General features: G+C 37.4%; 2 protein-coding genes across 3 annotated transcripts in view; one reads left to right on the top strand and one right to left on the bottom strand.

The window, feature by feature from the left end:
• Nucleotides 1-292: 292 nt before the first annotated feature.
• On the bottom strand, nt 293-9,107 carry LOC125673653 (phosducin-like protein 3). The gene is made up of 6 exons (XM_048910327.2): nt 8,851-9,107; nt 6,048-6,177; nt 5,470-5,560; nt 4,291-4,434; nt 3,420-3,628; nt 293-996 (listed from the first exon to the last, which is right to left on the bottom strand). The coding sequence occupies exons 1-6, from the start codon at nt 8,854-8,856 to the stop codon at nt 863-865; spliced, it is 714 nt and encodes a 237-aa protein (XP_048766284.1). The 5' UTR covers nt 8,857-9,107; the 3' UTR covers nt 293-862.
• Nucleotides 9,108-9,331: 224 nt separating this feature from the next.
• LOC125673650 (inhibitor of Bruton tyrosine kinase-like) overlaps nt 9,332-17,996 on the top strand; it is a 30,262-nt gene continuing 21,597 nt past the window's right edge. For both annotated transcript variants that reach the window (XM_056159315.1, XM_056159316.1), the window contains exons 1-7: nt 9,332-9,488; nt 11,356-11,913; nt 13,608-13,704; nt 14,850-14,974; nt 15,345-15,455; nt 15,749-15,834; nt 17,231-17,315. In XM_056159315.1, the coding sequence (XP_056015290.1) occupies nt 11,590-11,913; nt 13,608-13,704; nt 14,850-14,974; nt 15,345-15,455; nt 15,749-15,834; nt 17,231-17,315 (828 nt within the window). In that variant the 5' untranslated portion in view covers nt 9,332-9,488; nt 11,356-11,589. The remainder of the gene's footprint in view (nt 9,489-11,355; nt 11,914-13,607; nt 13,705-14,849; nt 14,975-15,344; nt 15,456-15,748; nt 15,835-17,230; nt 17,316-17,996) is intronic.

Here is a 17,996-nt window from a genome sequence, read left to right as displayed (position 1 = left end):
AACACTGTACTACATATCTACACCTATACTAAATGTACTGTATATAAACACTGTACTACATATCTACACCTATATTAAATGTACTGTGTATAAACACTGTACTACATATCTACACCTATATTAAATGTACTGTGTATAAACACTGTACTACATATCTACACCTATACTAAATGTACTGTATATAAACACTGTACTACATATCTACATCTATACTAAATGTACTGTATATAAACACTGTACTACATATCTACACCAATACTGAGGTGCTTATGAAAGAATACCAAATAGGCAATGTTGCAGCATTAAATTTAATCACCATCATATGACAGATATACAAATATATAGTTCCCTGTCTATAGCAGTAGATAACAAATACACTCTGTATTTAATGATAACTTTAATCGTACATTACACAGGTAAATGTATCAATAAATACAACATCGTTATAATAGTATCAGCAAGAAAAGTGAATCATAGCTTACAGTAGAGTAATTACAGATTAGATTTTTATATGGAGATACAAGTCCATGACCTTGCTTATCATTCTGCCATCAGAGGATAAGAATGTTAACTTACATTGATTTATTTCATTTCTATAATTTTCATAATATGCACAGTGTATATAACACATAGTTACTGGAGGATAGGACAGCAGACTTTCTCAAATCAAAATCTTATGTATGTACAAAACCCCCACATCAAATGAATATCAATGAGGATGAGATAATCATTGCCATATTCATCAGAAAAACTGTTTCACTTTGGTAGTACAAAATACCACCATGTTTTGGAGAAACAAACTTTCAGTAAACAGTTGTAATTTCAGTCACTATGTTGACACAGAGGACATGTCCCCTCGCTATCACCAGTCATCCTCGTCACTTTCATCGTCGCCCCGTCGGAGTGCGGATTCCATTACGTCATGAATTTCTTTCTTGGGCGGTCCTTCTAAATCTGTCTTCAGCACACCTACCTCCGATAACATCCACTCCAGTTCTACAATAGATCAGGCAAGATGTGTTAAAAAAAAACATGGCTGAGAAGAAAGGTCAAATATAGATATACCATTATGTACAGACATTTTTCATTTCATAAAACTAAAGTATACCATAATACTGTACACTGCCTCTAATTACATTCAAGTTTGGTTCTTCTTAAGGCTTCTTTTCTAAATCTATCTTCACAAATTTTAAAATTCATGGTTTTCATGTTATTGATAGGTTTAAATAATCTCATTATAATTTTCATTATATTAATTCCGTATCCGATGAAAATACGTCATCGCAAGCCTGAACTAGATCATACTCTCCTCTCCGGTCTCACAGGAGAGGAACATACATATCAGCCGTGGCTTGTAAATGAGATTTCTATATAAGGTATGAGTTATCGGCACACTGCGAACTTCAAACCAGAACAGGCAGCCTTATTTGCACATCGACGCTACATACAACGTTCAGGAGACATGGGGAAAATCTTGCTATATTCATCATTCGTTACATCCATAGCCATAGTATTATATGTAAAATACTGCAAGATTACATGTTTTCAGAGACTATTATGTTAGCCCTTGTCTAATTTACTGATTTAACATCCCTAATCTATTGAACTCGACCACGTGTCACCGTGAGATAGCCTGGTATATGTAGATACATGTATGTACATCTCATTACATCTGCAATCAATTTTCAATGAGAGGGAGTGATTTTCATTTTGTAATAAGCTGAATTTCATTACAACCAATCTCATAACCTCATTCTAATTACAACATGAGGCCCATGGGTCACATCACTCACCTGAGACATCTTGACCCATATCTAAAGATTTTCCCTATAGGCATGTAAAACTTTAATGCCTATTGTGGTCCCAAACTATCTCGGGGACCATGATTTGAACAAACTTGAATCTGCATTATATCAGGAAACTTTCATTTACATGTAATTTTTCTGGCCCAGTAGTTAAGATGGAACTTCAAGATTTTTAAAGATTTTCCCTATAAATTTTTATGTAAAACCTTGATCCCTCAATTGAGGCCCCATCATTATTCCAGGGGGCATGCTTTTAAGAAACTTGAATCTGCACTACATCAGGAAGCTTTCATGTAAACTTCTCTGGCCCAGTGATTCTTCTGAAGAAGATTTTAAAGATTTCCCTATATATTTTTATGTAAAACTTTGTTCCCCAAATTGAGACCCCACCCTTCTCCCAGGGGGCATGATTTTAAGAAACTTGAATCTGTACTATGTCAGGAAGCTTTCATGTAAATGTAAAACTTTTATCACCCAGTGATTCTTCAGAAGAATATTTTTAAAGATTTTTTCTATATATTTGTGTGTAAAACTTTGATCCTCTATTGTGGCTCCAACCTACCCCTGGGGACCATAATATTTAACAAACTTGAATCTGCATTATGTCAGAAAGCTTTCATGTAAATGTAAACTTCTCTGGCTCAATGGTTCTTAAAACAAAGATTTTTAAAGATTTTCCCTTTATATTTGTGTGTATAACTTTGATCCCCTATTGTGGCCCTATCCTACCCCCGGGGACAATGATTTTAAAAATCTTGAATCTGCACTATGTTAGAAAGCTGCCATGTAAATTTGTACTTTACTGGCCCAGTGGTTCTTGAGAAGAATATTTTCAAAAATTTTACCTATATATTCGCTTGTAAAACTTTGATCCCCTATTGTGGCCCCAACCTACCCCCATGGATTATTGTCATGCAGGAGAGCAATCACTACCTATATTTACGTCTTAGGTTTAACACAGCCATGGTACGAGTGGGGCTTGCATTCATGATCATTAGGTTATGATGCAATTGCTCTAACCACTGGCAAAATCTAGTGACCAGTGTGCATGAAATACAGTGACTGGTGTGAACAACAAAATATAGTGACCGGTGTGAACAACAAAATATAGTGACCGGTGTGAACAACAAAATATAGTGACCAGTGTGAACCACAAATATATTGACCGGTGGGAACCACAAATATATTGACCGGTGGGAACCACAAATATATTGACCGGTGTGAACAAATATATTGACCGGTGGGAACCACAAAATATATTAAACGGTGTGAACCACAAGATATAGTGACCGGTGTGCAAAAAATATAGTGACCGGTGTGTAAGAAATATAGTGACCGATGTAAACCACTAAGCTATTGTGACTGGTGTGAACCCCAAAATATACTGACCAGACGAATGTGTACCACAAAATGTAGTGACCGGTGTGAACTGGTTGTAATTGAAGCCCACTACACTTCAATAACACTAAGGTGAATTGATTAAACAGTTGGGCAAGCTGCCAAAAAGTTTGTTTTGAGGGGGGGGGGGGGGTCTATCTATCAATGGGTGCATTGTCTTGCATCCATTGTTAAATTGCACAACAATTTACAATTTGTGTAAAACATTATTCCTACCATCTTGTTTAAAGTTCATTCCACCAAACACCAGGGGTCCCACATGTTGTTTTTTCAGGTCTCCCTCGTAGTATATAAACATGGTGGGTAGGTTTTTGTCTGGGTAGTTAGGAATGCACACACTGGAAATGCTCTTCAGGAACTTCACATCAGGGAATTTTTGAGCTAATGCCGATAAATGTTGATTGATTAATTTACACAATGGAATTCTGAAAATAAACAAAAATAGGGTAGGTCCGTGATAAATAACAATATTAAACTTTAAAGACTGTACTTGGACGTGCACATTTTGAACTTGTAATGGACAATAGATTGAGTGTACTTACATGTAATATACAGGATCTTGCAAGACCTTCTCATTTTATATTCATGTACGATTGTTTATGATGTACATGTATGAGATCAGTATACATTATGTATATATATAACAGATACATACAATTGTTTGTAGATGTGTTATGTATATATATAACAGATACGATTGTTTGTAGATGTGTTATGTATATATATAATAGATACGATTGTTTGTAGATGTGTTACGTATATATATAATAGATACAATTGTTTGTAGATGTATTACGTATATTTATAACAGATACGATTGTTTGTAGATGTGTTATGTATATATATAACAGATATGATTGTTTGTAGATGTATTATGTATATTTATAACAGATACGATTGTTTGTAGATGTGTTATGTATATATATATATATATATATATACATATATATATATATATATATATATATATATATATAATTATAATTATATATATATTATATATATATAACAGATACATACGATTGTTTGTAGATGTGTAATACAGTACACATTATGTATATATATAACAGATACAGTTTGTACGTACGATTGTTTGTAGATATGTAGTACGACCCAGACACCGTCTCCAGCTTTGTTGACTTCGGTTACGTAGTCTGCCTTCGAGATCTCCTTCACTTCTCCATACCGAGCCCTCCTCTGTGCCTGCTGCATCTCGGCCATTCTCTGTCTCCTAGTGATAATAAACATTAGCTAGGTATCAATGTCAGCCATTTTATGTCTCCTAGTGACAAGTGTAACAGGAAGGGAGAAAATGCAACAGATCAGACCGGGATTGGAACCCAGGCCCCCTGATTCTCTAGTCAGGTGCTCTATCAACTGAGCTATCTGGCCATCAGCAATTGAACTCAGCTGACCGCTATATTCCTCTCTCCTTAAATGTCTTTATCCTAAAAGACACAACACAGATTCTTTTTGCCCCTGACAGGACTTTCACCTGCAAGTCCAAAGGTGGCCAATGGCACCAAATGTAACAGGAAGGGAGAAAATATAATGGACCAGACAGGGATTTGAACCTGGTCCCCCTGATTCTCTAGTCAGGTGCTCTACCAACTGAGCTTTCTGGCCACCAGGGATCGAACCTGGTAGACCGCTACACAAGAAACATTATCTAGGTATCAATGTCAGCCATTCTCTGTCTCCTAGTGATAATAAACATTAGCTAGGTACCAATGTTGGCCATTCCCTGTCTCCTAGTGATAATAACCATTAGCTAGGTATCAATGTCGGCATGCTAAAATCCACCTGACTGTGAGACAGTGGTCGAAAATAACAGGGATGTCATTGTGGTGCCTTACTACATTTACAGGGGTGTGATGCTTAAAATTCCCAACTGAGGCCATGTTTGGATCGTAGCACACCTTCCTCCAACATACATCAACTGACTGGGTCTTACAGTCCTAGGCCTGATAGTGTGAAAGATATGATCTGGCTACGATTTGAATATGTATAGCTATAAAATTCCAAAATGAGGCCACAGTAACCTTTCCCTGAAGATGTATCAGCTGACCAGGGTTGATGTTCCTCACTGTGAGAACTATGATTCCAACACAAAAAGCTAACAGATGGATGGACAGACGATAAATTTCATACCATGACATAGTCAAAAGACAGGCACATAAAAACTTATTCTTTGACTGTAGAATTAAGAATTTGACAAAATCTCAATTACATAATATCCAAATGAATACTGTCCCACAATACTGACCTATAAGCCTCGAAAATTCTCTCTTCCTCCTCATCAATGTCATCTTCTTTCTCGTTTAATTCATCTAATGTCATCTCATCTAATGACTTTTCTAAATGAAATGCAAACAAGATATCAAAAATAATTGCGTAGGATTGAATAATACAAGGCTCTCATTGTATGTACAGTGCACAAATGACTGAGAGACATCTGAGATACAACTAATGGCACCTCTCAATCCACGAAATCAAGAACCACTAAAAACATTTCCACAAACACGTGAACTTTTCTCATGAAAAATAAATGATTCTAAAATCTTTTTAGAATGCATGTTGATTTTAACCTAAGGTTTTGATATTTTGAAATAGTTGATATTGATCTGTGGTTTTGGATCGGATGATATTTAGAAAGTCAAGATATATATCAATATTGACCTGTGATTTTGGATTGGATGATATTTTGAAACGGTCAATATATGTTAATATTAACTTGTGGTTTTGGATTGGATGATATTTTGAAACTGTCAATATATGTTAATATTAACTTGTGGTTTTGGATTGGATGATATTTTGAAACAGTAAATATATGTTAATATTAACCTGTGGTTTTGGATTGGATGGTCGACTCCATGATATTGACGATGTCATCCTCTGAAACTTCCTTCTCTTTGGGAGGGATGATTCCCTTCGCCCGCAGGACGTCATTCCATTCTGTGTCAGCATTAGGATCCTACAAAAGGGAATATGTCATCATATAATACAGAGTGTGTCAGCATTAGGATCCTACAAAAGGGAATATGTCATCATATAATACAGAGTGTGTCAGCAGTAGGATCCTACAAAAGGGAATATGTCATCATATAATACAGAGTGTGTCAGCATAGGATCCTACAAAAGGGAATATGTCATCATATAATACAGAGTGTTATAGCATTAGGATCCTACAAAAGGGAATATGTCATCATATAATACAGAGTGTGTCAGCATTAGGATCCTACAAAAGGGAATATGTCATCATATAATACAGAGTGTGTCAGCATTAGGATCCTACAAAAGGGAATATGTCATCATATAATACAAAGTGTGTCAGCAGTAGGATCCTACAAAAGGGAATATGTCATCATATAATACAAAGTGTGTCAGCATTAGGGGATCCTACAAAAGGGAATATGTCATCATATAATACAGAGTGTTATAGCATTAGGATCCTACAAAAGGGAATATGTCATCATATAATACAGAGTGTGTCAGCAGTAGGATCCTACAAAAGGGAATATGTCATCATATAATACAAAGTGTGTCAGCATTAGGATCCTACAAAAGGGAATATGTCATCATATAATACAGAGTGTGTCAGCATTAGGATCCTACAAAAGGGAATATGTCATCATATAATACAGAGTGTGTCAGCATTAGGATCCTACAAAAGGGAATATGTCATCATATAATACAGAGTGTGTCAGCATTAGGATCCTACAAAAGGGAATATGTCATCATATAATACAGAGTGTGTCAGCATTAGGATCCTACAAAAGGGAATATGTCATCATATGATACAGAGTGTTATAGCATTAGGATATCTTATAAGGGGAAATGTTACCATTATGATACAAAGTGTGCCAGTTTAAACAAACTTCAAGGTCAAATCAAGGGTAACACAGTCCAAATACTCTGACAAAACTGTCAGTGTATAACTTCAGTTTCATCATTCAATGTCTGAAATCTGTTTTCTGTAAATCAGCTTTAGCTTGAATTCACATTTTTGTACATTTTAATAATATCATAGCCTATATAAGTTTATAATTTTGTTCTGTTTTTAGGACATGTATACATTAATTAGATGTTCCCTGAACACATCATAATGAGAGAAAAATTAATTACATAGAACTGTGACCAGTAATTTCAACAGTCTCGTTTAAAGTTAACAATTTGCAAATTCTATGGTCGTTATAATGATCTAATTTGCAAAAAAACCCTTGTCATTAGGGTCAAATGCTGTCTGATGTGACCAGTCAACAGCATCTGACCCCACTTGTAGTGTTTCCAGCCCTGGGTCAGTGTTTGACCACCTATAGTGTTCCCGGCCCTGGATCAGTGTTTGACCACTTATAGTGTTCCCAGCCCTGGGTCAGTGTTTGACCACTTATAGTGTTTCCAGCCCTGGGTCAGTGTTTGACCACTTATAGTGTTTCCAGCCCTGGGTCAGTGTTTGACCACTTATAGTGTTCCCAGCCCTGGGTCAGTGTTTGCCCTTTTCTTGATTTGTATCCTTTAGGGCTGCAACAGGTACCTGAAATAACCGAAAACCGCGGGTAGTGTTATTTGGGTTGGGTTCGGTTCCATTTTTCCGTATTTCAGTTCGGGTCTGGTTTTTAAAATAGAATCATTATGTCGTCAAAATCCTCAAAGGTGGATGTATTTTGATCAATTGTTAAATGATGGCATTGTGGACAAAACTGTAAATAATGACAGTATGTAAGAGATGACAGACGCATTGAAAATATGCCACAGGAGCAACATCGTCAATGACAAAACATTAAAAGCATGGATGGAAACAAGTAGAAATGACAATGCTGTTTCTAGCTCCATGGATGTCGAGTCTAAACCTCAGTCCACGTCCCAGAGTAATTATTGTGACAAAATACAATAACGGCCTTTTCATTTTAACTGTATATTAGATTTTTAAAATAGTTATATAGACCCAAACCGAAATAACCAAACCCGAAGTAAATTTTTTTAGAACTGACCCGACCCAAATTTTTATGGAACCGTGACAGTCCTAGTATCCTTTATTATAGGATTTATGAGATTAATGACTATTTATTATCTTGACTTTTTCTACAGTTTAACAGGAAGGTAAAATGTAAGTCAACGGACCAGATCGTATTCACACATGGGTGTGGTCATTTGTCCTGTTTCATGTCATTGACCAGCCCCTGAAACTGACAGGTGAAAGAACCGTCAAGGGATAGAGATTCTAAGTTATAAATTGTAAAGACATCTGTGACAGTCTGACAAGTTCAATAACCGGTGGCTAGTTCAGTTCGTAGAGCACCTTACAAGATTCAGGGTCCAGGGATCATATTCCTGATTAATTTGTTGCACTTCTTCCTACCAGTTTACAATATGATGGTTTATTAAGCTACTGAATCGCATCTGATACTATCATCATCGGGAATCCATTTCCTATTCTTTGTAGAGAAGAATTGCCTATCCACTTCTCCAAAGTAGTAAAGACTAAAATAGAAAATCCTCCACTCCCACCAATCTTAAATCATCAAAAAACGAGGCGAAACTGATTCTCCGTGCTACAACACCATTTTCGACTCGTAAAATGACTCCGTTAATCTAAATCTATACTGTGTATAAAACTATGAGCAGCTAGCAGCCCTTATATTGTTACCTGCATGTTGGAGGATGCTCTTCACTTCACTTCAGGAATCGGGTAGATCTAGTTGTTACAGTGCGTAGTGAGATTTCGGTGGATGATCTTCAGGGGGTAGTGAGCTGACACTGTTGAATGTCCGTTTTGAGTGTCTGATTGTATATTATTAACTCTTACAATCAATTTATCCTGATATTCTTAGTTTCTTACTCACTACATGTGTTTTAACCGGAAGCGGCTGTTTTGACTGTTTTCATTTCCTTATATGGAAATTTAAGATAAATACGAAACTGTTATGGTCATGATGACTATTTCCGGGAAAAATAATCAAAAATAAAAAAGATATTCCCTATTTTCGTGTTATGCTGGCTTACCAGCATTGATTTCGTCTTTCAATAATTTTTAGAGCCACCTAAATTCACATTTGAGAATTGATTATTATTTGTCCAGTTTCTAAATCCGGAATTTTGTGCTTTGAATTTATTTCCGCTTCCTTAGTTCCTGTTGTGAAATCTATCTGTCTATCTGTCTTCCCTGAGACACACAGGACACGTATGATACATACATGATAACGATTTTCTCTTCATAATGGCATTCTCTAAGATCTCTCACCGTATGCAGTTTCTGTCCATTGAAAATTCTTTCAGATAAATTTGGTAAGTTTGTCAGACATCGAAAGTTTAAAGAGCAATCCAAGGTTTTCAGATAAGTGACAGACGATTCTGTTGCATAATCCAGTTGTATGCATATTTTGGGGGGTTGTTTTTACATTAAATGTTATTCAAAGGCCATAACCTCCAAATACACTTTAGTGATGCTAGAATACTTTTAAATTAGATAGTAAATTAACTGAAGGAGCGGAACTTTAGATTTTTTATTGCTTCAGAAATGTGGTCACCAAACAATTTCAATTCCATGATGATCTTCTCCTTTCTTTTTATCCTCCCATAGAGGCATAGCCTTCATCGATTTCTTTTCACAAGCATTCATGTTTTAATTCTGGAAAACGTGTAATTTGAGTCGAAAGGTCGGTCGAAGCATAAACCGTTACCGACTCTGGCATTTACACGTTTTCCAGAATCAAAACATATGTAACGGTCAGCTGGTTTTGATCGCCGATGGCCAGTTAGCTCAGTTTGTAGAGCACCTGACTAGAGATTCAGGGGGCCCGGGTTCGAATCCCGGTCTGATCCGTTGCATTTTCTCCCTTCCTGTTACATTTAGTGCTGGAGACCAGCCCCTGGAACTGACAGGTGAAAATGCCTGCCAGTGAATAAAGATCCTGGGTTGATGTTTTCAGGTGTGAAGACATTTAAGGAGGGAGGAATGTAGCGGTCAGCCAGGTTCGATCGTCGGTGGCCAGTTAGCTCAGTTGGTAGAGCACCTGACCAGAGATTCAGGGGGCCCGGGTTCGAATCCTGGTCTGGTCCGTTGCATTTTCTCCCTTCCTGTTACACATGAATGCTTGCAAAGAGAAGTCAATGAAGGCTATGCCTCTAGAGAATACCCCTCTGCCCAATAAATTTCCCTCGCTTTTATGTTGTCTACCTCTTAGGACTGTCTCAGTTCAGACATATTTTGATCAATTCAGGAAACAAAATCCCAGTTTTCAATCGATCCCCCCCCTCCATGGTTCGGTTTATTTTGTGTGATGTAATGATATAACTTCATGAAGTTGAGAATAATGAGGATACTGAAGTAATTATTTTTCTGTAGAATGCAATCATCAATTTCTATTAAATAATGCAATTTATTGAACAAAATAAAAATAAGTAAGTAATGTTTAGTTAAGATGACAATACAACAGGCAACAAAAGCCATTAACTATAAACTCTATGTTAGGTACTGCAAATTTAGACCTATGCATGATGCTTATGGTCATAGCAGTAGAGGTTATTGAATGTGTCGACAAAGCCTGTCGTTTTTATGGTCATATCTGAAAGCCCCATGACTCTTACTTCTAAATGCTGGGCCTCTTGCAAAGGAGCAATCACCAGCTATGTTTATGTCATATATTGGAGTGGGGTTCAAATGCATGATTCCCTGGTCATCAAGCAAATGCCCAAACACTGAGCCACCTTAATCCTATTGCACAATGGTACTTAAACATACACTTGCATATTTTTCAGACTGGTTTGTTAAAAACTTCTGACTCTCCATTTCTTAGAAAATTAAATTATTACCACCCTCGTGATTTCTTTTTGCACATGTTGCCATGTTTTGTTTTATTACTACTGATGTTACATATTCCACTGGTCATGTGAACATTGATAAAAATATTGAACCAATCACAGTGTACATAGCAAACAAAATAGGATATCTTAAAAGTGTAAATAAAATGGAACCAAAGTCTGGAAAATATAAACTAAACCGAAACAAGTGTCTGTGACTGTCGGTTAACCATGTGACAGCACTACTGCCCTCACATACATACCAAGACCGTTATCACATCCCTTTTGTATCTATAAGCCACTTACTCATAGAGGATTTTTAAATTATGTTGCATATATTTCATCTTTTTAGGCTCCTCCCTTTACAATATGGCTTGCTGAGATTGAAGTCGACAATGGCTGCCCTGTGCGGGCATCCATTATTCCTACGTGTAGCTGGCATCCAGCATCTCCATAGAAACACAGCAAGCTGACTCAGGGAGCCAGACATATTCATTTATTTGTATAGTGCAATTTCCTGTTGTATTTTCCTTTTCTTAATGAACTATATTTTTAAATTTGGATACTTGAGATATATTTTTAAACAATGCCTATAACTTTTGACCTTGAGTGTGGCCCGAAGTGCCGCTCTAGGAACCACTCCTACGAGTTTGTGGCAGCCATTACTAAGTGCAATCTGAAGGAGATTCAGGCGTACTCCAGGCTCTGTTATACATCAGGACAACACAACGACATGTTTGGTAGATCAGCTCTCCACATGGCCGCCTCATGTGGAAAGGTGGATATTGTGGAATGGCTCCTAGAGGAGAAAGGTGGAGATCTGACACAGAAAGATGCAGAGTCTGGGTGGACTGCCCTCCACAGAGCGATGTTTTACGGACAGCTAGCGGTGGCTAGACTTCTCACACAGGTAGGTGTACCTTTCAAATTCAACATATTGTTTTGTATTGCATGTGAAGCAAAGTGACACTTAGAAGTGACATTGTCATTTGTCTATCTGTCATGTTCCTCTTATGTCACCGGTGACCTCCTAGTTAGACTTTGATCATGACAATGTTAGGTTGTGTCCGTTGTGTGAGGTCGATGTTAGGTTGTGCCCCTTGTGTGAGGTTAATGTAAGGTTGTGTCCCTTGTGTGAGGTTGATGTTAGATCGTGTCCCTTGTGTGAGGTTGATGTTGGGTTGTGTCCCTTGTGTTAGGATGATGTTGGGCTGTGTCCCTTGTGTGAGGGCTATTTGGTATATAATATCACTGATGCTCTCACATGTGAAACAAACACTGTAGATGTAATTTTAAATTGATTAAAACTACTTAGAAGAAAAAACTTATAAATCATTAGATGTATATGCATTCACAGGTTCCCATTCCCAAGTTCATCCATTATTCAGAGGTGTTTACCACTACGGATTTTCCGTATTTTATACGGATTTTAAATGTAAAATACGGACTACGGATTTTTTCACGGAAATACGGTTTCCGATCCGTTTCTGAAATTATTTTTTTTTCCAGTGGAATGCTTGAAAGAGCATTATTAAATGTGCACATTTAAAACGCAGTAGAGATAGCGACTTAAGCGTCTATCGGAATACATCTAAATTGATCGTTCCTGTTACTTGCTTTCAAAGTAGGTATCGAAGGTTTTTGCGGGAAACGTGCAGAAGGAATGAAATGTCGAAACGGGGGAGTCCGCTGGACTCTTCTGATGATGAACACTCTCCAAAGAAACAAAAACGACGACAGACAAGTGATCAGAAATATAAGGAGTCTTATTCAAAACTGTGGCCATGTTTGACGTCTTCCAAACGTGGCGTGTGCATGGTGCGCTGCAACGTGTGTTCTTGTGATTTTTCATGCAGCCATGGAGGAAAGAACGATTGCAAAAGACATGTTGAATCTAAAACTCATAAGGAATTGAACACTATGAAAAACTCTAATATGTCTATGGCATCTTTTGTCTCTCAAAAGTCAGTGGAAAAAGAACATAAACGGTCAGTTACACGGGCTGAGGTTATGATGTGTGAAATAATTGCCGAGATGAACTTGTTCGTTATCCAAGTTTATGCAAATGTGCATTTGTACTTTTATTGTATTAAAATTGGTTAAATTAATTGCAGTTAACTTTATTGTTCAATGTCAAAATGAAAAACTGAAGTTTTGCAAAAGTCACAGAAAAAAATCAACCAAATTTATTATTTTGTTATCTTAAAAATGACTCTTAAAAACTGTCAGAAAGCAGGATTTTGCATCTAATTTTTCAAAAATTTTCTGGGGGGGGTGGGGGGGGCATGCCCCCAGACCCCCCTAGCAGGTTCGCACCGCTATGCGGTGCTCACATCGCATACTACTGAAAAATACTGACAAAATATCATATAATACTGATACTCTTAATTATGGGTAAACACCTCTGCATTATTGGATGATAATAGTTATTATTTTTGATTTTTACTTCTCTCTATATGGGTAGAGTTCAGAGATAAATCAAAGATCTAGATACTTTAAACCATAAACTTATCAATTTCAGAAATTGTTTTACTCAGTAAGAAAAATCAGTGTTGCATTAAATGAAAATCGCATGACTTTCACCTCTACTGTCCAATGTTTCAGTACACCAGCGACCTGTATACCCGGGATCATCTTGGTTTAAGTCCACTGGACATTGCTATGAAGGACCGTCCGGCTCACATCTCATATGACAAAGCAGGTACTGAGTAATTCCTGAGCTTCTGGTACTGAGTAATTCCCGAGTCTCTGGTACTGAGTTATTCCCGAGCTTCTGGTACTGAGTAATTCTTGAGCCTCCAGTACTAAATAATTCCCGAGCTTCCGGTACTGAGTAATTCTCGAGCCTCCAGTACTGAGTAATTCTCGAGCTTCCAGTACTGAGTAATTCCCGAGCTTCTGGTACTGAGTAATTCCCGAGTCTCTGGTACTGAGTAATTCCCGAGTCTCTGGTACTGAGTAATTCCCGAGTCTCTGGTACTGAGTAATTCCCGAGTCTCTGGTACTGAGTAATTCCCGAATCTCTGGTACTGAGTAATTCCCGAGTCTCTGGTACTGAGTAATTCCCAAGTCTCTGGTACTGAGTAATTCCCGAGCTTCTGGTACAGAGTAATTACCGAGCTTCTGCTACTGAGTAATTCCCGAGTCTCTGGTACTGAGTAATTCCCGAGCTTCTGGTACTGAGTAATTCTCGAGCTTCTGGTACTGAATAATTCCCGAGTCTCTGGTACTGAATAATTCCCAAGTCTCTGGTACTGAGTAATTCCCGAGCTTCTGGTACTGAGTAATTCCCGAGTCTCTGATACTGAGTAATTACCGAGTCTCTGGTACTGAGTAATTCCCGAGTCTCTGGTACTGAGTAATTCCCGAGTCTCTGGTACTGAGTAATTCCCGAGTCTCTTGTACTGAGTAATTCCCGAGTCTCTGGTACTGAGTAATTCCCGAGTCTCAGGTACTGAGTAATTCCCAAGTTTCTGGTACTGAGTAATTCCCGAGTCTCTGGTACTGAGTAATTCCCGAGTCTCTGGTACTGAGTAATTCCCGAGTCTCTGGTACTGAGTAATTCCCGAGTCTCTGGTACTGAGTAATTCTCGATTGTCAAGACATGATTCCTGTCCTTAGTTAGTTATACTGTGTTTACTTGATTTACTGACTGTGTGAATTATTTGACTAGTTATGATATAGAAGGACACACATTCTTTGGCAGAATTTTTAGTTGTGTTAAAGGGAGAGAAATGTGTTTATCAGTTTGTGCAACCTTACAGTGTAACCATTGATATATTAGTCTTCACTATATGAGTAGTTACATTATGCTGTGAGTATTTAACATTCTGACTGTTTTAACAGACCTGTCAGATGTTTACACCTGGGGCGATAACACCAATCTCACCCTAGGTCATGGCAAGGAGCAGAGAAGAGGTCACCCAGAGGTTGTGGAAGAGTTCAAGAAGAATGGAATCGGTGTGAAAGAGGTAAAAGTTATTAAACACACAGGAAATTGTGGGAACAATTGCAGGGTTTGTAGGAATAAGGTAAGCTGTTCATAAATAGAAGAATGCAATGTAAACTTAATTTAATAATGTAATGCAGGATTCCAGATAGAGAGTTCTGCAGTACAATTATTCTGTTGTTTTGACTGGCACATTTGTCACAAGAGGTATTGAAGTCAGTAGCTTTTGGGAATTTACAAATTGGCATTTTCTTACTGAATATGATAATAAAACATTGAATTGAAGACTTGACAGTTATATTACAGGTGTTTCTGTTTAGACTTGACCGTTACATTATAGGTGTGAACTTGACCGTTACATTACAGGTGTAGACTTGACCATTACATTACAGGTTGTTCTGTGTAAGTATCACACAGTGTTTCTGACCGTGGATGGACAGGTGTACACGTGTGGACATGGTCAGGGCGGACGACTCGGACACGGGGACGAACACACGTACATGGTGAGTACAGTATAATAGGGTTCTGATATCTGTCTATTGTTTACTGTCTATAATGAATGACTGTCTATAATGAATGACTGCCTGTAATGAATTATTGCTTGTAACAATTTTCATTTCTCATGGTTAGCAACCACACAGACAAGATTATGAAATTTAGGAGTGGATTATGCTTCAAATCAAATTACAATACAAGATGTTCTTTGTAATTCATCATAACAGTGTTTAACAGTCCAGTTACTGTATTCAGAATAAGCCTGACTTGTATCCCAGAAGCAGCTCCTTTTATTTGTTAGGTGCCTAAGCTGGTGGAGACGCTGAGAGGTTTACAGTGCAGTCAGGTTGTAGCGTCAAGGGATCACACCGTATTCCTCATGTCTGAGTAAGGCCATACTGTACACATATTTCATTTAACGGTGTATTTTCATGTCTGAGTAAGACCATACTGTATGTGTGTTTCATTTAACGGTGTATTTTCATGTCTGAGTGAGGCCATACTTTACACATATTTCATTTAATGGTGTATTTTCATGTTTGAGTAAGGCCGTACTGTACACATATTTCATTTAACGGTGTATTTTCATGTCTGAGTAAGACCATACTGTATGTGTGTTTCATTTAATGGTGACTGTATTTTCATGTCTGAGTGAGGCCATACTTTACACATATTTCATTTAATGGTGTATTTTCATGTTTGAGTAAGGCCATACTGTACACATATTTCATTTAACGGTGTATTTTCATGTCTGAGTAAGACCATACTGTATGTGTGTTTCATTTAATGGTGTATTTTCATGTCTGAGTGAGGCCATACTTTACACATATTTCATTTAATGGTGTATTTTTGTCCCCCACCGCAATGCGGAAGGGGACATAGAAATACCGGTGTCCGTCCGTCCGTCCCACTTCACTTTGTGGACGCAACTCCTCAGAAACCGCTGAACGGATTTTGTTCATATTTTGTAGGATTGTTAGTCACCATGTGTAGTTGATCATATTGCACTGCCATTTTGATTCAACAATTTCTACAGGAGTTATGGAACTTTGTTGAATTTGTACATGCTACACTATAGAAACACTTTGTGGACGCAACTTCTTCGAAATTGCTCAGCAGATTTTGTTCAAATTTCATAGGATTGTTAGTCACCATATGAAGTTGATCATATTACACCGCGATTTTGATCCGACAAATTTTAGTACAGGAGTTATGGGACTTTTGTGCTTCAACTTTTTTTGCGGCGGTTGGGGACATGGTTTCGTGTAGCATTCTTGTCATGTCTGAGTAAGGCCATACTGTATGTGTGTTTCATTTAATGGTGTATTTTCATGTTTGAGTAAGGCCGTACTGTACGCAGCCATGTTTTATGTAACAGTGTATTTTCTTTATTGCCTGTGGTGGAAGAGAACTTCTGCTAAATCAATGAGTACAATTGCTAAATGTTCGTTGTTATGGGTTACCAGATTGAATCCTTTATATAATTATTCAATTTTGTCCTAAACAATTTGAAATCGGCCTAATGGTTTCACACTTTGGATGTAACAATTTGAAATAAGCATAATGGTTTCACATTTTGGATATAACATTTTGAAATATGCCTAATGGTTTCACATTTTGGATATACATGTAACAATTTGAAATCAGCCTAATGGTTTCACATTTTGGATTTAAAAATTTAAAATAAGCCTAACGTATTCACATTATCGATGTAACAATTTGAAATCAGCCTGTTGGTTTAACATTTTGGATATAACCAGTGAGATTATTTTCTTCTTTACAGTGGTTCAGTGTTTTCTTGTGGACTGAATGACAGTCACCAGCTTGGACAGCAATCTACAGTTCCTAAATCTCTAATCCCCAAACAGGTAAATCTCTAATCCCCAACAGGTAAATCTCTAATCCCCAAACAGGTAAATCTCCAATCCCCAAACAGGTAAATCTCCAATCCTCAAAACAGGTAAATCTCCAATCCCCAAACAGGTAAATCTCTAATCCCCAAACAGGTAAATCTCCAATCCCCAAGCAGGTAAATCTCTAATCCCCAAAACAGGTAAATCTCTAATCCCCAAACAGGTAAGTCTCTAATCCCCAACAGGTAACTCTCTAATCCCCAAACAGGTAAATCTGTAATCCCCACATAGGTAAATCTGTAATCCCCAAACAGGTAAATCTGTAATCCCAAACAGATAAATATCTAATCCCCAAACAGGTAAATCTCCAATCCCCAACAGGTAAATCTCTAATCCACAAACAGGTAAATCTGTAATCACCAAACAGGTAAATCAGTAATCCCCAAACAGGTAAATCTGTAATCCAAAACAGATAAATATCTAATACCCAAACAGGTAAATCTCTAATCCCAAAACAGGTAAATCTCCAATCCCCAAAACAGATAAATCTCTAATCCCCAAACAGGTAAATCTCTAATCCCCAACAAGTAAATCTCTATTCCCCAAACAGGTAAATCTGTAATCCCCAAACAAGTAAATCTGTAATCCCCAACAGGTAAATATCTAATCCCCAAACAGGTAAATCTGTAATCCCCA

The sequence above is a fragment of the Ostrea edulis genome, chromosome 3 (genome assembly GCF_947568905.1).
Source record: "Ostrea edulis chromosome 3, xbOstEdul1.1, whole genome shotgun sequence".
Taxonomy (NCBI): Eukaryota; Metazoa; Mollusca; class Bivalvia; order Ostreida; family Ostreidae; genus Ostrea; species Ostrea edulis.
The sequence above is the reverse complement of the archived record's forward strand: the minus strand, read 5'-3'. Positions and strand labels throughout refer to the sequence as shown.